Source organism: Haliotis asinina, chromosome 11 (assembly GCF_037392515.1).
Source record: "Haliotis asinina isolate JCU_RB_2024 chromosome 11, JCU_Hal_asi_v2, whole genome shotgun sequence".
Classification (NCBI taxonomy): Eukaryota; Metazoa; Mollusca; class Gastropoda; order Lepetellida; family Haliotidae; genus Haliotis; species Haliotis asinina.
Genome location: NC_090290.1, coordinates 40,802,835 through 40,821,815, shown reverse-complemented (window position 1 = coordinate 40,821,815; position 18,981 = coordinate 40,802,835). Strand labels below are relative to the sequence as shown.

Genomic DNA, 18,981 nt, shown 5'->3' with positions numbered 1-18,981 from the left:
AATCGTATTTGAAAATTCAAGCGCAATTCCTAAATCCCTATATGTTACATGTGTGTCCGTGCGCTTGGCCCGCACTGATCCCCCAGGCTAAATCTCAGACATGCGCGGTGAGGCATGTTTCTATCACGTGACTACAAACGACGTACAAGAATTCTTCGTTTGACCTTTGAGATTGGAGGTCAACTTACGGGAAAGTAGAAGATGACTTTTTCATCCCATAGTTCCTCGCGAGTATAAAATGAGAATTTTGCATGTTCGCGTTTTAGAGTTGAGGCGCATGACAGGGGTAAGTGGTCTCGCCATCCCCGGGGACTTTTTTTGTCTATATATTTTTTATTGATTACAAAAAGAGAAATATTTTATTAAATCATTCTGTTTCAGATATAAAATATTTTCAGATTTATATATTTGTAAATGCAAATGTATGTTTCTTTATATGCATTCCATTAAATAAGCGACATTGTTAACAATTTGAAGTATATTCAGACCATTCTTAGATCTGTGTACCCTTAGGTTATAGCTTTACAGCTTCATATTCTGTCAACACATTGTGTTGTTTATGTGTGTTTCAATGATTATTTTGCGGTTTCAAAACTTTTGTCATTATATAAGGTTAAGAGTTTTTGTTTGAAAAAAAAACAGAGTGTCTAACTCTTCTTTTTCGAGTTGTTCAGGGAGCGCTACAAAGAAATACTTTTGGACTGGAATTGGTGCTATAAAATTGTTTTGATGATGATGATGATGATGATGATGATGATGGTTTCAGATGCAGGATATGGTGAACTGTATCAGTGGAAAGTAGCCAGTGGTCAAACGGTTTGTTCACAGAACCTCCGGAATATTCAGTACATCAGAGTTACAGATTTGTGCAAGGATACGCTTATCGTGGACGGACATGACGCAGTCGACAACCATGCAGATGGTTGCAAAGGTAAGACAAATTTGGAACAGCTTTTAAACTTTAGTCAGGTGTCAGAAAATATATAGGATTCTGCGTTATGATTTTTTTTTTTTTTTTTTTTGGGGAGGGGGGGGGGGGGCGGGGGGGACTTCCATAATTATGATTAACAAAATTTCCTGCAAAATCGAAAAAAGGAATCTTCACGACTTATGACTCACAGCTTACATCACTACTGCATCGTTAGCTGTCTGTTGGGTATCAAGTTTATATACTGTAAGCGATCAAGATCCTGGGTTTAACTGATCTTCAGTAACACATGCTTGTCGTAAAAGGCAATTAACGGTCAGGTTCGCCGAGTTGGTTTTACTCGTATCCCAGTGACGGAGATCGATGCTCATGCTGCTGATCACTGGATTGCCTGGTCCAGATTAATTACCCAATTACCTGTACAGCTAGAATAATGCTGATTGCGGCGTAAAACTAAACTCACTTTCTTACTCACTTACCATATATCACCGACTTAGTGTTCACCGTTATTTTGCCTGTAAGGTCGAGGTTGGTGTCAAAGCATATGCAGTTACAGTCACAACTGCAACAGTGTTGCATTTCCACAACATACCGTAGTTAATCATGCTGTTGATCACTGGATTGTCTTGTCGTCATGCGATATATGCTCTTTTATCTGTTTCGCAGTTAAGCAACATTGATTTTATGATTTAGTAATTCTTGACATCTTTGCTTTCAAGGCAAAATGTTGACAATTTTGACAATAAATCACAAGTTATAAGGATTCTTTACTCAACTGCTTGAAATAGATAATTTCGTTGTAAACGCTAATATCTGATCTTCAGTAGTGAGCATGATTTGGCGCCGCTTTTAGCAGTCTTCTAGCAATATCACGCCGGTGATCTTCAGTAACCCGTGCTTGTCGTTCGGTGGTCAGGTTCGCTGAATTGTTTAGCACACGCCATCCAATCCCATATACGGATATCGCTGCTCACGCTGTTTATCATTTGATTGTTTGGTCTTGATTTGATTATACAGACTTAGGTATTTACCGACAGCCGCCATGTGGCTGGAATATTGCAGAGCTCGGCGTCAAAATAAAATCACTCTCGATTATGTAGTCGGTTTGACCATGCGTGATTTATAGATGAATGGATGACGTTCATGAATATGACGCCACATAACATAGCTGTGGACGATGTCGTTGATGAAGACAGTGCTGCTGCTGCTGCTGCTGATGTATCCAAGATGCCACATATCTTCCGTTAAATGTCTAACGTATAATTAAAATATTGCCCTCTTAATAAAATACATATATACAATATAATTATCCACTTACCCATCAGCTTATTTGGAAAAAAACGATGGTCAAGTATCCACTGCTATAGAGGCCCAACCTATCCTTTTCCATCATGAATTTGAGCTGTACTGTATTATATCATCATTAACACGATAACTTTGTAAACTTTTCAAAAACGATATGCCGAAAAGATAGAAATAATGTGAAGAGTGACAAATTCGTGATATTATACAAATGTTATAAAGTAAATAAAAGCGAAAAATATCATAAAAGTCTTGTGAAAAGTGTTAGCATATGTTTCTTTGTCATCGTCCGCTAGCAATGGTTCCAGGAACTGTTAGAGACTGAATTACAGTTGGTAGTGTTATTTTGTAATATTCTGAACGTTGTCACTAAAACTCATAATACCAAGTACACATGTCCCTAAACATTAAACCTGCTTTTTGTCCCGTTTCAAGGGCCACCAGGCGTATGAATCTGTTACAGAGAGCGTCACGCGGAAGTAGGAAAGTAGTGCCATATTGAAGCACGAACTTACACCTGTTGGACACAGGTGTAAACAAACACTGTAGGGGAATGAAAGCTTTACAGGTGTCTGTCTATCCATTAATCTCCTTTTCGCGTGTGTGGTAACAAGGAACACAAATAGTTAAAGCAGATGAGACAACCAGCTCTGATGAAGACAAACAATAATTCAGATTCAATTTCATGGCGACAGCACGAAAGCAATGTTCCTCATGAATGAGTGACCTCTTTCATCCGCTTATCTCAATGGGTTACATATACATGTACCAGTTAATACAACGAATGCCTTAAATATCTCCTTGCTTTCTACGTTTGCAATTCATGATGTGCAACGCGTGGGATGTGCAACGCGTGGGGGGTTGGGGTGGTTTACTGGTTAAAGAGTTCGCTCGTCACGCTGAAAACCCGGTTTCAATTCTCCACATGGGTACAGTGAAGCCCACTTTTGGTGTCCCCAGCCGTGATATTGCTGGAATATTGCTAAAAGTGGCGTAAAACGTATATTACTATTACTACACCGTTAATCACAGACAGTGAGTACTTTCCATGGAGGATGGATGCGTTGTCTGCTTGATTCTTGAGAGTTTCTAGGATTCCCAACAAATACTCCGTTGATCCCAAAGAAAATGGGTACCGATTGGGATAATTACCATATAATTAAACTTTCCGGGCTGACTGGCTCAAAGCGATGTAAGCGCTACAATGATTGTAACTCCCATTCTTCAACACAAGATTAGGATAATCGTGGCGCTAAGATCGCTTTGGGCAAGTGGGCCCTGAGGTTAAAAATATTGGAGATGGGGCTGGGAGTGGAGGTGCTGGAGAAAGTAGATATCACAGGGCATTCCGACAATACTGTCTCGTAGATGAGACGCCTGTATTAAGGTTGGGATTGAACATTTTGACTGTAAACGTCAAAGACCGTTTTCGGACATCAAAATCGTTGATTGTTAACCACGAAATTTCATAGATTGTTAACCACGAAATTTCGTAGGTTTATTCGTAATATTTACTCCTTCGGGTGAAAGGTACACATGTATTTTACGATTTTTAAGTGACAAGGTTCTTGCTTCCCTCTGTTACCAGGTGGTGTTTCCGAGCCTGCTCTTCGTCATCATGTGGGTGCTGATGACGATGGAGAAGGTGACGTTGGTGTGGACGCTCAGGGTTCTTCGACATTCTGACGTCTCCTTTGAAGCGGGGTAAGTCAGCTGGCACGTGCGTGAGTAAGTGAGTGAATGAGCGAGTTTAACGTCTTATTTATCAGTACATATTATCAGGGCCCACTTGCACAAAGCGATCTTAGCACTACAATGATTGTAACTCCCATTCTCCAGTATAGGCTTAAGATAGTTGTAGCGCTAAGATCACTTTGTGCAAGTGGGCCCTGGTCATGTGCTTTTGTTATCTTCTGAGGCGGTGAGGGAGCCTGGTGGTTAAACCATTCCCTAATCACGCTGAAGGCGCGGTTTGAAATTCCCACATGGGTACAATGTGTGACGTCCATTTCTGGTGTCCCCTGACGGAGTATTGCTGGAAAATTTCTAATTGCTGCGTAAAAAAAACCTCACTCACTGGTATTTTCTCATGTAGATCAGGATCAATGGCTGTGATTCAGCAAAGACAATAATAAAGGCGAAACGTTGCAGGTCAGACCAGAGTTGTCAAATTCAACACACTGCCGTGTTCTCTACTTGGCGTAAATGCATAAACAGCTTTGATAACATGTATTGTGTTGGTTTAAACACTGTTTTCAATCGCGTTCAATTCTTTATTGCTGGTCTGCTTTTTTCACCTTATGTGTGCCTTTCTTTGCCAGGTATTTCACTGTGGGACTACTGATCCTGTTTCCGTATGTGTTCTCCATGTTTGAGATGCTGTGGAACATCTCCTTTCTTACTGTGGCAAAGGAAACACAGTTACCTCCCTTGAAAAATCTCGTCTTGGTAGGTGCATGAACGAGGCACAAATATTTCGTTGAATGTTGCAACATTTATTAGGGACACTCTCTATTTCTCAGACATTCACTGTCCTGATAATGATTATTTTGTATTATTTTGTTCAGGGGCCGTTGATATTTATACTGAATAAAGAAAATGAATTGAACGAAAGAGAGTGTTTTCAAGATTTAAAGTCTGATTGAAATTCTACTTTTATATTTGTAAAGTCTATTCTCATACTTCCTTCATTAATCTAATACATGTGCAGGAATGTTTCCTTTGTCGGGAATAATAAGAGAAAATGCAAATATTGTTGTAGGGCATTACTGCTTGCATCGTGGAAAGCGCATGCGTAGTTGTGTTTACCACCGTGGTGGCTACAGTACTTCCGGTATACATCATACTTCCGGCGATGAGTGGCGTGTTCTCAATCTCAATCATCATGAATGACATCAAGAAGGTAATTTCAATCCTCTATTTTTTGGGCAGCCTTGAGTACTAAGACCTAAATATTTTATGTCCACTCTAATTGCATCAGTGTTATTGTTTTGTTCAGTGTAAATAAATGGTTTGATATACAGTCGAACACCTTTGTACCGATACTCAAGAAAATATATCGAGTTAACCGAACTTCGCGATCGAGGCATCCGACAAGGGCATATCATCACGTATCATTCTGAAAAAAAAATCTTGTACATTTTATGTATATTTAAGTGTATGTATAGCTTTCTCCAAGATATCGAATTATCAGAGTCCGACACAACATTGCTTGACTGGTGTATATATTATATGAAATGTTAGTACATTATATGATTTCTTAATACTAATATTTCTTTTTTATAAAGACTGATGATGAAAGTGGCGAGTCAAAAGGGTCTCACTGCTTCCGGCGAAGGGCTATAGGAGGTGTGTACACAGTAATCGCCCCTAGCTTGGCGGCAGGAGTTCTTTGGTTCTACGGAGTTCTGGGCTGGCTGCAGGCAATCAGCATGGGTGTGTCAACTCTTGGACTGGCCATCGTCTGGACATCATCAGTTCAGACACAGATTCAGACAACAAGCCTCGGGTTTACTCCAAGCCCAAAGAGGGTCCAGCTATTCTATGGATTTCTAAGGACTATCTTTGTTATCGTGTTCCTTGCCTTTGAAGTCTTCCTCAGAACTTCGGACTCCAGCGTGCAGGAGATGCTGACACAGTTTAGAGATAATTTCTCAGGGGTGCTGTCTTACAAGCTGCTCCTCCCTCTGGGACTGAACATGTTGGCAGGGCTCTTAGCTCATGGATTCACGTACCTTTCTGTTGCCTTCTGCCAACCTTTAGCAGGGATGGTATTACCTTCGCTCTCATCAACAGTCACCGCCATATTATTGTGCGTAGGAGTTCTGGCTCCCTATGTGTACCTTGCTGAGGAGGTCCAGGATTTCGGCGGGACAACCCCTCTTCTCATCGCAAGCGGAATTCTCGCGATATCCTGGGCAGTTCCCTATATCATCAGGACGTCAGAGTTTGTGAGAAAGCCGTCTTCATTGTACATACCGTTTGAGACAATGTTCCTCTCATACGGATGGAGTAGCGTGTTCTTTGACCAGCACCTTCTTTTATCGTACCGTCATGATGGATTTGACAGAGCATTCACCTTGGGGAAGAACGCTGGAAAGACGAGCAGGATTTACGTTTGTACAACAATGTACAGAGAAGCTGATTATGAGACAGAAAGACTGCTATACAGTCTGAGAGGGTTGAGCTTGTCTGAGAAATTCACTCGGTGTTTACTGGAGGCTCACATATTCATGGATAATGGCGTCCGGGGCAGAGAACTACAAGAGTTTGGTCAACAACTTATCGGGTTATTGATCCATAATCTTGGCATGGACATAAACCATGCTAGGACGATAGAGACACCGTATGGGGTACAGCTAAGATGGACTTTCCCAGGAGGAATGCCTATGTTTGTACATTTTAAGGATCCCGGTAAGGTTAAACCGAAGAAAAGATGGAGTCAGTGCATGTACATTAACTACGTCATGAAGTACAGAAAACTTCTTGGGGAGAAAAACTGTAAGAACGTGAAACTCACCAAATCACCCACAAGAGAAACCTTAGCTTCAACTGATTCCACTTACGATGCCGAGCCAGCCAAAACCAACAGCTTTGTGCTGAAAGAGTTCAACAAGACAATGGAGTCATTGTACCCCAATCTTGAAAGATACACCAAGACAGATAACATGGACAGCGATGACCAAGGGTTTGCTTCAGTCGACGAATCATCCCCTCCCATTAGCCACAGTAGTTCACAAGCTCGACTTGACACGGAGAGCACAGACTCTAACTCCGTGGAAATGGACCAGAAGGAAGAACATCGGAAAGGAGTTTTCAATATTGGATTTATTGACGACAACGGGAAACCATTTCCAGTCAAGGAAGGTCAACCAGGAGTAACTTCCGGTGCAGGATTCATCCCGGAAGGAAGGCAACTGGACGGAGAACGTGACCCCTGGTCAAAGGAAGGAGGTCAAGTTCGGGTTAACCTAGACACCGAGTACGATGATGACCACACGTACATCCTTGCTACCGATGCTGACATGGAGTTTAAAGATGATGCAGTCTTAGAGTTACTTCACCTTTGTAACAGCGACAACCGACTAGGTGGCGCCTGTGGACGAACACATCCGGTTGGAAAACATGTCAGTTCCATCGTATGGCATCAGAAGTTTGAATATGCTAAAGGTGCGTTCCAAGTTTAACCTTTCTTCACTGCATTTTATTTTTCCATAATTTCAGATCCTTTACTTGTATTACAGAGCTAAGTCACCATGATTGATTTTATTTGACTTTACGACGGTTAATCCCACAGCTGTTTCTTTACTTTGAATCAATGGTCTCTCAATATCAAATTGGGAGTCATTAATTAGCCTTTTCTACTTGTTATATTATTTCCATTAAGTCAACAATATCATAATGTTTACCAAATATTAATATCGAAATATGTAATGCATTGCTTCTGTGATGGAGAAAACGAAAACAATTTGTATAAAATGCCCTTCTTGAATTTTCAGATTTCTGGATGATCAAGAACGCCCAGAACGTGATCGGGTCGGTGATGTGCGCTCCAGGATGCTTCAGTCTCTATCGGGCCAGCGCCATCAGGGACGTCATGAAGAAATATGCCACGCCCACACAAACCCCGTTCACTGTCTACGTCAAAGACACAGGTATGCTTTCATCGTTGTATTGACAATATCCTTTGTGACTATTGTTAGTTTCCTTTATTGTGCCTCCCTGATAATTTTATGGGTGCATAGTTTTCTATTGTTGGGATTTTGAAGTTGTGCTGTGACTGCAAAATTTGCATGGCGAATGATGACAATAACACCTGCTGATAGTTCCAGAAATATCCGTATCAGTGTTAAACAGTAAAAATGACGAATATGTTTATCTGTTTGTCGTACTGTGTGGATTTAGTATTAACCACACTCATTTTTGCCAAACTTAATGCCACCGGTGTTGCCGGTTATCTTTCACGGCGGACACATGTTGTTTTCGCTGACTTACTCATGAATAGTCCAGCTATACGGCTGTGGTCTATAAATAATCGAGTCTGGACCAGACAACCCGCTGATCAAAAGCATGGTTATCGATCTAATCAAGTGGGATACGATGGTATTTCAACCAAGTCAGCGAGCCCGACCACACGACCCAGTTAGTCGCCTCTTACGACAAGCAAAGGACGCTGATCTTCACGGGTTTAATGTTACATGGTTACATGTTTAACCCGCGCCATTCCTTTTTATAACCGCATTGCATTTTCCTATCGATAATCCGTTTAATTGGAGCTTGTTAGCCTTTAGTTGATTTACCAGGGTTATAGTTTTCCACGTTCTTTGCTTCCTAAAGAGGGTGCACCCATGAACAAGGACTTTAGACAAGTCGATATACGAGATAACGACCAACTTGGCCCTTAGAGCGCTTTGTACAACGGCACTCTGATAAAACTGAAGATTTTGAGTTCTTATGACATTAGCTATTTAGACTACGCTGCAGAAGAGAGCAGATTTATGATGTTTAAGAAACTAAGTACAGGATAAAGCATGACCCGTGGGCATTGCGAAGAAGAAAGGTTGTTTTCCCTCAGGAATGCCCTCGGCAAAACTGCCTTTCTTCTTCGTAATGGCCACGGGTCATGCTTTACCGATCTCATACACCTACCAAGGATATACTTCAGATATAAGTTCAGTATGTGGTTCTCAGTGATGAAGATTAACTGGGATGAGACTGTCAGTCGACGCCTCGCCTTGCACGCGCAATACATGTGCTTCGCACGGGCTGCCCGTGCCCTACACATGCACTGTTTGCACTAACCGTTTTGCGAGGAACACACGGTTCATAACGAGAAACAATCTCTCTTCACACGATTCTTCGTAGCCAAATGGATAAAATCGCCGTGCTAGTAAGGGAAAGGATACGTTTTCGAAACCGGGTGTCGGCACTATGCATGTTGGAACTTGTCAACAATGTCACGTTTTACTATCATATTTAGAGATGACAAGACGTAGTCATGTCAATCGGCAAAACAAGTACCAATTCAAAGTTCGGGGGCAGAGGGATGATATTGAAGTAATATCCCAGGGCAGAGGGATGATATTAAAGTAATGACTCCCTCATCGCATCGGGATATGACAAGAAATATTGCCTCTCGAGAACAATAGTATTATCACTGGAGGTTTGTTGGACACTTAGCCATTGAAGCATCGGAATGGGTTGATGCCGATCCTCCGAATTTAGGCTTCCATATCCATATCGTCAAGTGAATGACTGGATTCTTTTCACGCAGGTTCGAAAAGTTTTATATTGGTTGACGTTGGAGTGAGTGAGTGAGTTTAGTTTTACGCCGCACTCAGCACTATTCCAGCTATATGGCGGTAGTCTGTTGATAATCAAGTCTGGACCAGACAATCCAGTGACCAACAACATGAACAACGATCTGCGCAATTGGGAACCGATGACATGTGTTAACCAAATCAGCGAATCGGACCCGTAAGTCACCTCTTACGACAAGCATAGTCGCCTTTTATGGCAAACATGGGTTGCTGAAGGCTTATTCTACCCCGGGACCTTCACGGGTGGTTGATGTTGGAGGATACATCACTCTTATGATTTAATGCGGCTGTTGGAACATTGTCAACTATTTCAGTTCAGCGCTTATGTTTGCTGCACCAGTTTTCACCCTTTGTACCGACGACTTTTTCAGCATTTCTCGAATTTTTGTCTCTGTGAACCTATACTACGTATTTTCCTTATAAAGGTCAAGGCAAGTGAGAACACTGGCGGAAATGACCTTTGATGACCTTTACGCGGCGACAGTGTGGCACTGGAGACTCGGGCCGTGCTCATATGCCAGCATACATAGTAGGGCAACACAGGAATGTCAACCTGAATTTCATAGATAAACTTCATGGGAATGATACACATAAGAATACAATCTGACCAAACATTTAGGAAGTTATTAAATTGCAGCAAACGTTTGGTTAATACCAGAGCTGGGGTATTCGTGATAAAAATGCATTATTTACCATTTAATGATCATTTCTTGCTTGTTTAAATTTCAGCCACCGTGAAACATGGCCGTTGCAAGGAACTACTGTTATAGCGCAAATGAGCTCGTTACAACTGTAGTTAACTGTTCAGTCGAAGTCCAATGTCTCGAACTCGGTTGAGACGAATTTTCGGTTGTATCGAACGTATCCCTCGGCCCCTGCCCATTGTCTTATATTTCTCACTATTTCTATAGGATATGTCGAACATTCGGATAAGTCGAACGTTTCCATTGGCCTGAGTTCGACACATCATGGTTTAAAATTAAATAATTTCTTTTTATAAGTAATATTCTATTTCTGATTCCCTGTTACACGTAGTACCAGTCAACCTGGGTAGTGCTTGCTCGAATATTATAGGAAAAGATTGACTTAAATTTATCTAAAAGAAACAAGTACATTTTCCCTCTCTGTTATCATTTTGAATGTTTCATCAAACAGTTCCAATGGGATGATAAATTCACTGCAATGTGTTTCATAAATTGGTTGGTTTTTGGCGCGTACATCTGCCCGTGTGATACAGCCCGGTCACATCTATAATATTTGCTGTGTTGAATTTTACACTTTCTGAACATTAAGGAATTATGTGGACACCTTTTAGATACGTTTTATTAAGATAACTTGTAAACGGTTCCTTTTTGTAAAAATATCTCCTGTTCGAAGACAATGTGACATTTTGCAACTCATCGTTAACATGTGGTTAGTGTGTTTCTTATTTAACGCCACACTCAATAATATTCCATGTATGTGGCGGCGGTCTGTACATAATCGGGTCCTTGATAATCCAGCGAGGAAACAGCATGAGCATCGATCTGACAATGTGTCAACGCTGACAATGTGTCAACTAAGTCAGCGAGCCTGACCACCCGACCACTTTAGTTGCCCCTTACGACAATCATGGGTTGTTAAAGACTTACCCGGGTGTCGTCCTGGTCGAAAGCTTAAGAGATTAATGCAAGATCAGAGCGTTTATATTAAATATATAACGTCATACTTGTGCTTTTGGGTATTTTGTAATGAATTCGAAGATGCCATGAGAGCAGGGAAACAATTCGTTCGAACTATTACATTTTACTCTCTTAGTCCTATTGTTTAACCCGCTATATTCACATATATTCGTTCAACAGTAACGGAAGTTTAAGTGCAGAATTTTATGTTTACCTAAGCTATTCGACTTTAAACAGAAGTAAAAAGGTACATGTGTATATGGGCGTCGAGAATGTCGTCACATCCCACGCTGGGCATTCCTCACGTGTGTCTAACGCACATCAGATAATCTTTCCCAGGGGTCGTGATGCATGGTCGCCCGCCGCCGAGAGTGTCACGGCCAACCCCACGTCTCAACACCGACGTGTGGTTACGTCTTTAACGTCAGCGGGGTTGGGGGAGGGGACGAGGGGGTTAGAGAAAAATGCCCTACCTACTTTTGAAGTCCACGTTGACCCAGGTGACGGGCTTGTGTTAAGAGACGTGTTTGTTTAAGAATTCTATCAAGGTGTTAAAAACATATCACGGTAGAAATGACGAGAGGTGGATGCTGCGATAGTGTTTTTGCTTTGAATGTGACTAGTTGTTCGTCAAATATTGTACAACGGAATCGCCATTGCGTGTAGACTTCGCATGGTGGCTTTTCTATTTACATATTCTGGAATTGGTTGGAAAACGTAAACGAAAAGCCTAGTCTTGTATGTGAGAGAGGGAGTTGAGTTTCATACCGTACTCAGCAATATTCTAACTACATGGCGGCGGTCTGTAAATAATCGAGTCTGTACCAGACAATACAGTGATCAACAGCATGAGCATCGATCTGCTCAATTGGGAACCGATGACATGTGTCAACCAAGTCAGCGAGCCTCACCACCAGATACAGTTAGTCACCTCTTACGGGAAGCATAGTCGCCTTTTATGGCAAACGTGGGTTGCTGAAGCCATATTCTACCCCGGACCATAACGGGTCAGTCTTGTATGTCTTGAAAGGTTGCAGGGCAAGTACGTTTAAGCATAAAAACTCAGTGATCCTTAAGTGCAAACTTAATTTCTCCAATTATGAACAAGGGATTCAATTCGGATTTACCATTTGAGTTGATAAAAGATTTGTTTCTAACATCAGCTTATGTCAAAGCGAAGAGGTGATGGTAGATAAGGTTAGTGATGAAAGCGGTCGCTCGTCACGCTGAAGACCCGGGTTCGATTCCAAGCATGGATACATTGTGTGAAGCAAGTTTCTGGCGTCCATTGTGACATTGCTCGAATGTTGCTAAAAACAGCGTAAAACCAAAGTTATTCACTCAAAGCAAAGAGACAAGTTGAACGGTAGTGACATGCATTGGTCGCTCAGTGTTTCGACCGAAGCTTTACAAGTTATAAAAGCTTTTTAGCAAAAATGAAAACTGAAACAAATTCTAGGTCTAAAATGCGAAACACATTTCGTTATCAAACACATCAGCATCGGATAGACATTTGATTCCCGCTCACGAAAGATGGATGTAAAATCTGTTTTGTAGGGCAGATGTAACAGAGTGGAGGTATTAAAGAATAGATAAACAAAGTGGGAAAAAATCGACAAAGACCACAAACAAAAAGTTGATACGTGAAGAAGTCGGTGACATATATACCTCTGTTCCACCGATTATGGAAGTACCAATTACCCGGAAACACTGAATCTGATTAACGGGCTTCTGAATTGACTTGTCTTTACGTGTATTTAGAGACGCCTGCCGCCTGTTAGGCATATGTTCATGGTGCAGTCGAATTCATTCTATCAGCTTTTCAGTTCAGCAAAGATGTTTACAGTTTGTTGATATAGCACATATTTGGGCATTCATCATATATTTATCAAATATAAATAGACTTAGATGGAATGTTGTGTGGGCGGGTTGTGGAGTCTGGCGTCTCTCAGGGTCCGATTTTCCACATGTTACCCCTGTCGTCATATAGTTTGAATAGAACCAATAGCGGCATAAAATAAAACTCACTCACTCATTCATTCATTCATTCATTGTGTTTTGGAAGGTGAGGACCGATGGATGGCAACGCTGATGATGATCAACGGATGGCGTCTTCGTTTCTCCGCCTTCGCCGACAACACCACCTACTGCCCCGACACTTTCGAGGAATTCTTCAAACAAAGACGTCGGTGGATTCTCTCCGACATCGCCAACGCTCTCCTAGTGGTCCAGAACCTTGTACGCCTCGTTCGCAACAACGACTGCTTTACCTTCGTCTACGTCAGCTACCTCGTCAACATGTTCGTTAACAACGTCATCACCCCCGGCACTGCCATCGTCATGATCACTGCTGGTCTGGAACTGGTGTTCGATGTCCCCTACATATACACCACGGTGCCAATGGCTGTCATAGTCTATGTTTACGCCATATTCTGTACCAAAGCCAGCACTCGGTGGCAGACCATAGCGACGTCAGTGTTGACTTTCTTCATGGGAATTGTATTCTTTGCGGTTGCAGTCTGGGGATCGTATAAGATCGTTGCTACAATGGTCAACGGTGGGTCGAAATGTTGCACATAAGTAAAGTAACATTTCAATAACTCGATGTTCTTTAGAACAAAGTAATATATGCACTTATCCGAAAATGGAGGTCAATACAATGCTGAAAGTGAGTGAGTGAGTGAAAATGGTTTTACGCCAATGGTTATTCCAGCAAAAGTGAAAGTAAAGTGACGATACGGAATCTAAAACACATAACCCACATCATCAATATATGTTTTTCGTTTTGCCTGTTTATTAACTTTGTACTCTGTAATATTAGAGCTCTACGGCGGCGCACTGTATGGAATCGTTTCTGGACTAGAACAACTAGTGGTTGACATCATGAGCATATCATCGTATTCATTTCGGTTCTTTTCAGAAATCTTTGTCGGTCACTTCCGGTTCCAGCAACATTACGTCATTTTGATGTTGACCTTGAGTCTGGTGTACGCTGCTTTGGCCCATCCACGAGAGAGTTACCAGATTGTATACGGCTTCGCCTACCTCTTCATCTTCCCTGCCATGCACGTCCTTCTCCCCATATACAGCATCGCCAACATCATTGACCAGAGTTGGGGCACGAGAGACTCGGTAAGTCCTCAGTGTCCTCAGTGTCTTACATGATGTAGTACAACTGGTTTCATTGTAACTCTCTGCCGCAATCCTGTGTTCATAATATCAGTCACTCTTTTTGCTGGTAAGAGAGCTTTTATTTGTAATTGGAGACGTAGCAGGAATATGGCTTAGCTACTATAATGTTCTAGAAGTATTTCGGCATGTTAACGCCTGTTTGGTGGGAGTTAGCATAGTGGTTCAAGCGTTCGCTCGTCACGCCTAAACCCAAGTTCGATTCCCCACAATGTGTGATGAACATTTCTGGTGCAGTAATATTGCCGGAATTTTGCTAGAAGCGGCGTAAAATCATTTTCATTCACTCTCTCACTGTCTTGGTGGATAAACCAGTTATGGCGCCAAGTAAACACGCCATAAAGATACGACATTCAGTTGTTAAATGAAGTGTAGTTACATGCTGCTTAGTAGACATTTAAAGATATTTGATCAACATTTGATCAACTTTAGGTGTAATATACTCTTCAAAAGTAAGGGATAATGAACTTTCAATTTGGATAGGAAGTGTAAACGTTAACAAACGTTTCAAGGACAGAGATCCTTTGAACGCACCACCATTTCCCTCTATTACCACCCCTAAACACAACGCATGATATGCACGTGCACAACGCAGTAGCCACACACACGCGCATGGGATCCCATTCTTGATTTTGACGTTTTTTTTAAGAAGGTGGAGAAATCACTTAGAACATTAATTTTGACACTCAGCATGCATCAAACATTTGTTAGTGTTTGTTTCTAAACTTAAAAATTAAAATGAAAATCGTATACATGCAAATTACATGCCATACACCAATCATCCTTCAAAAACGACTACATGCCAAATAACTATGGTTGTAAGGAAAACAAAACATTCAATAATATCATATCAACACTGATTGACTCCGATAAATCTCCTAAATATTTTCAATCGTAAATTTAAAGAAATGAAGATCTCCTACTTTTTTTAAGTGTATAAATTGAATGGGTATATGTAGGATCATTTCACTTTCCCAGTATCGAATGCAACCTTCGTGACTCTACAGTACTCATAATAAACGGTGATGTAATGTTCTGCCTTCTCTCTTAGACCAAGGCTAAAATACCTAAGCTGACATGCTTTGCGCCTTTGAAGAAGTTCAGACGAAAGAAGAAAAACAAGGGAGTTCGGAGTGAGGGTGTGTTGTTTGCTTTGTTTATTTTGTTCAATTTTCTTTTTAAAAATACATATAACTGTCACAGTAATCATACAATTATGTGTGTATGCAATCAAGTTTAATGACAATAGAAACGTTCTCAATAAATTCATTTAGTTTCATGTAAAGTGACGTGTAAGATATATTTTTTTCCCAATTAGATGACGGCGAACTGTTGAAAGAGACCGTTTCCTCACAAATTACAAATCTGACGGACGGAAGTGAAGAAGACCGGAACGAAAATGCATTCTGGGAAAACCTACGGGGATCACTTCTCGGAAATGACGTCAACCTTGGCCTTGAGAAGGAAGAACTGGCGGAACGTTTGCGGATACTAAGGAATAGGAGTTTGACAGCAGTGCTGGTTATCAACGCTCTATGGTTGGCGCTGCTGTCGTTTTTCTACATGGGAGTGTCATCGCCACTGTCCCGTCTTAACGTCTATGGCGTCATAAGTGGCGCCCTCTATGGTTTCACTTTGACAATACAAGTTATCGGACTTACCGTGTGCAGAGTGAACTATCTACTGCGCAAGCTCGCTAGGTGTTTATACGGCGACGTCCGGCCAATGTGGGTATGCGAGAAGAAGTGAATACTCACTGGATATTTTTCACCGTTTGTTTCTGTCCATGTAATTAAAAGAATTGTCATATGATGAGGACACTGTGGGCATCTTTAGTGGCCTTGCAGAACAGGACATAGTTCATATGGCCATTGTAAATGGTCACGAGGAAAAATTCTCAATTTGTACTTTTGTGAACGAACGGAACCTAATTAACACGAAAACATCAGATCATGTGTGCGGCTGCAAGCAGCCATCTTGTATAACTGAATTATTTAAGTGTTCTTAGAGGTGCTGTATCATCTATATCCAAAGTCTTATTGACCTGAAATGGCAAACAGTGCATAGTTCTGAATGGTACTAACGATCTGTAAATGGTTTACTTTGAACAGCAATTATTAGTGATATTTCTTCACTCCATGACGTCCATCACCATATGCCAAGGGGAATTATCTTGATATAAACATAGTGTATTCATGACAGAAAGGGTTTGAGCACAGGTTAGGCTGCATAGAAATAATTAAATGTTTCTCGGGCACATTTTTGTCAAAAGTCACGACGGCGATAGGACTTTTTTTAAAGTTTTGTTTGAAAATAAGTGACGAGGGAGGAACACATTTTCATTTCTTGTTCTCTCAGAAATACGGGTTGGGATGTTTAGCACGTGTTAATGAGATGTAGGTTCAGTCACATTTGTTCTTACAGACACTCATTTTATAGTGGACAAATGGATGATCTGGACGCGTCAAAGTCAAAATTATGTTTTTCAGATGGCAATAAAAATGTCACGCGCACAAATAAAAGTGACGCGCTGATGCGGAACATTTCATCGTCTTTAGCCTTGTGCAAAATTGAAAAGGAAAAACACTCTGCCAGCAGCAGAATGAATATATATGCGGTACGAATAAACAGAATGCAAGGGACAGGCACACTCACAAGGAGTGAGATATGAAAGGGATATTTTTTAGTATGACATACATACAAAAAACTTGAAGCAGTTTGAACTAATTTTTAATTATGAATGGTATATTGAAAAGAATCAGATGTAGATATACATTTGTTGATTTGCTTATAATAAATACGTGTAGAACTGACACAATTTTGTGGCGATATTTCCTTAATAGTTATTAAGAATGGTCGCTCTCAGATACAGAGAAGCTATTGATTGATTTCTCAGTTCTCGAGCCATGGTGTTGCACAGAAACGGATTAAAAACCCTTATAAATATATTAGCATATGTGTATGGGGCGTGTCCCGACAACGTTAGTGTGATGATGTTGATGGTGATGATGAATATAGTGATGATTTTATTGTCTATTATACTGTATATACTAAATGTATTTGTATTTATATTATTGCACATTTTTATAATAAATATGATAACCTTGCAAATCTTGTCTTCTGAACATGTTACCAAATGAGCTGATGATTTGTGAGTCAAGAAGTTCACTGCTGTTTTGAGCCTGTTCCAACCTTCAAACTGCACGAATTGCGGATGCTGCTGGTAGTGAAAAGGGGACATCATTTTCCCTACTCTAAGCTTGAAACGTTTCATGATATCGTTCAAAGTAGAACGATAAATGAATTATAGTAAATATATAATATTCAGTTAATACGTCTTCGTGGGTGGGTGTCAAGGACTAAATGCATGTAACATTGTATGTAGTATGGTCACTGTGATTATAATCCAAGCGATCCTGCCACAGGCAAGGGAGGCAAGTACGCGAGTGGTGGGCGTCGAGAAGGGAAGTACAGAAACACAGAGACTGACATACAGAAGCACGCATACATATGCGACATTTCCCGGGTCATACAGACCCAAACATATACTCTCTGAGTCATTCATTCATTCATTCATTCATTCATTCATTCATTTGCATCATATAACCGTACCAATATGTATATATGCCTGCTGCGATAGTAGATCGTCAGAATGCGTGACCTGCGTGAACTGTTCTTCGTGATCAGAACCTCGCCTTGATATTAACTCCGAGTAAAGATGACCTGCTAATCCAAACACAGTCCAGCTGGAAAACCGTTCCGCTTTTGTGAGCAGTAAACAGCCACTCCTGGACAGTACCATACTCAGTCCACGCGGATTCGTGAAGACCGGGGTTAGAATTGACCTTCAACAACCCATGATTGTCGTAAAGGGCGACTAAAACGATCAGGTGGTCAGTCCCGCTGACTTGGCTGACACATACAAATTGCTTAGATCGATGCTCATGCTGTTTATGATATGATGGTCTGGTCAAGACTAGAATATTTACAGACCGCCGCTTATATATTTATAGCTGCAGTATTGCTCAGTGCGGCGTAAAACAACCAACAAACCAACCAGCGGGGAGAGTGTGTTTCCGGCTAAAGCATGTCAAAAGTTTAGTCAGCACTGCCTAAGTGTGAATACCAGTTCCTCGCAAATACAAGAGGAAAATAAAAACAAGCTTTATTGGTTTGTATTAAATTATTTTACTAAAATCATTTAAGACGGGTAAAACACACTCAACAAATCAAGCTTAAACAGTGCAATACATTGAAGCGTTGAAAAAGCAATGCAAATAGAACAATGGACTCAATAGTATGCATTAGGCGATAAAAATATGAAATCATCAATGACGTGTTCGTTGGTGTAAACTTTACTTATACTTTGTTAGGGATAATACATTTTCATAATCCATAATCTATTTGAATTCCACCAAGGAGATTTTGACAGACGAATACCACTGGATAAAGTCAAGTTACAGTAGTATCTCAATGTTCAAGTGTACTTAGTTCAACTCTCTGACTGATATTATCCAGGGTGTTTCACGGAGGTCTCAGTATTAAAGCGGGTGTCTTCATACAGAGTAAAATACGGTTATAA

At 40.9% G+C, this 18,981-nt stretch overlaps 1 protein-coding gene across 1 annotated transcript; it reads left to right on the top strand.

The window, feature by feature from the left end:
• The first annotated feature begins 895 nt into the window (after nucleotides 1-895).
• LOC137256578 (uncharacterized) lies at nucleotides 896-17,510 on the top strand. Its single transcript, XM_067794447.1, has 10 exons — nucleotides 896-931; nucleotides 3,819-3,934; nucleotides 4,552-4,678; nucleotides 4,992-5,132; nucleotides 5,518-7,399; nucleotides 7,729-7,884; nucleotides 13,276-13,767; nucleotides 14,131-14,342; nucleotides 15,451-15,538; nucleotides 15,718-17,510. Exons 1-10 carry the CDS (start codon nucleotides 896-898, stop codon nucleotides 16,146-16,148), a joined length of 3,681 nt encoding a protein of 1,226 aa, XP_067650548.1. The 3' UTR covers nucleotides 16,149-17,510.
• Nucleotides 17,511-18,981: the final 1,471 nt, after the last annotated feature.

What these genes read in the sequence shown, in the direction of transcription:
- LOC137256578 (XM_067794447.1), top strand. Translation starts at nt 896, where the DNA reads ATGACGCAGTCGACAACCATGCAGATGGTTGCAAAG. An exon ending in GAAGTTTGAATATGCTAAAG is followed by an intron (nt 7,400 to 7,728) that starts GTGCGTTCCAAG and finishes TTGAATTTTCAG; the next exon opens with ATTTCTGGATGATCAAGAAC. An exon ending in CAAGGGAGTTCGGAGTGAGG is followed by an intron (nt 15,539 to 15,717) that starts GTGTGTTGTTTG and finishes TTTCCCAATTAG; the next exon opens with ATGACGGCGAACTGTTGAAA.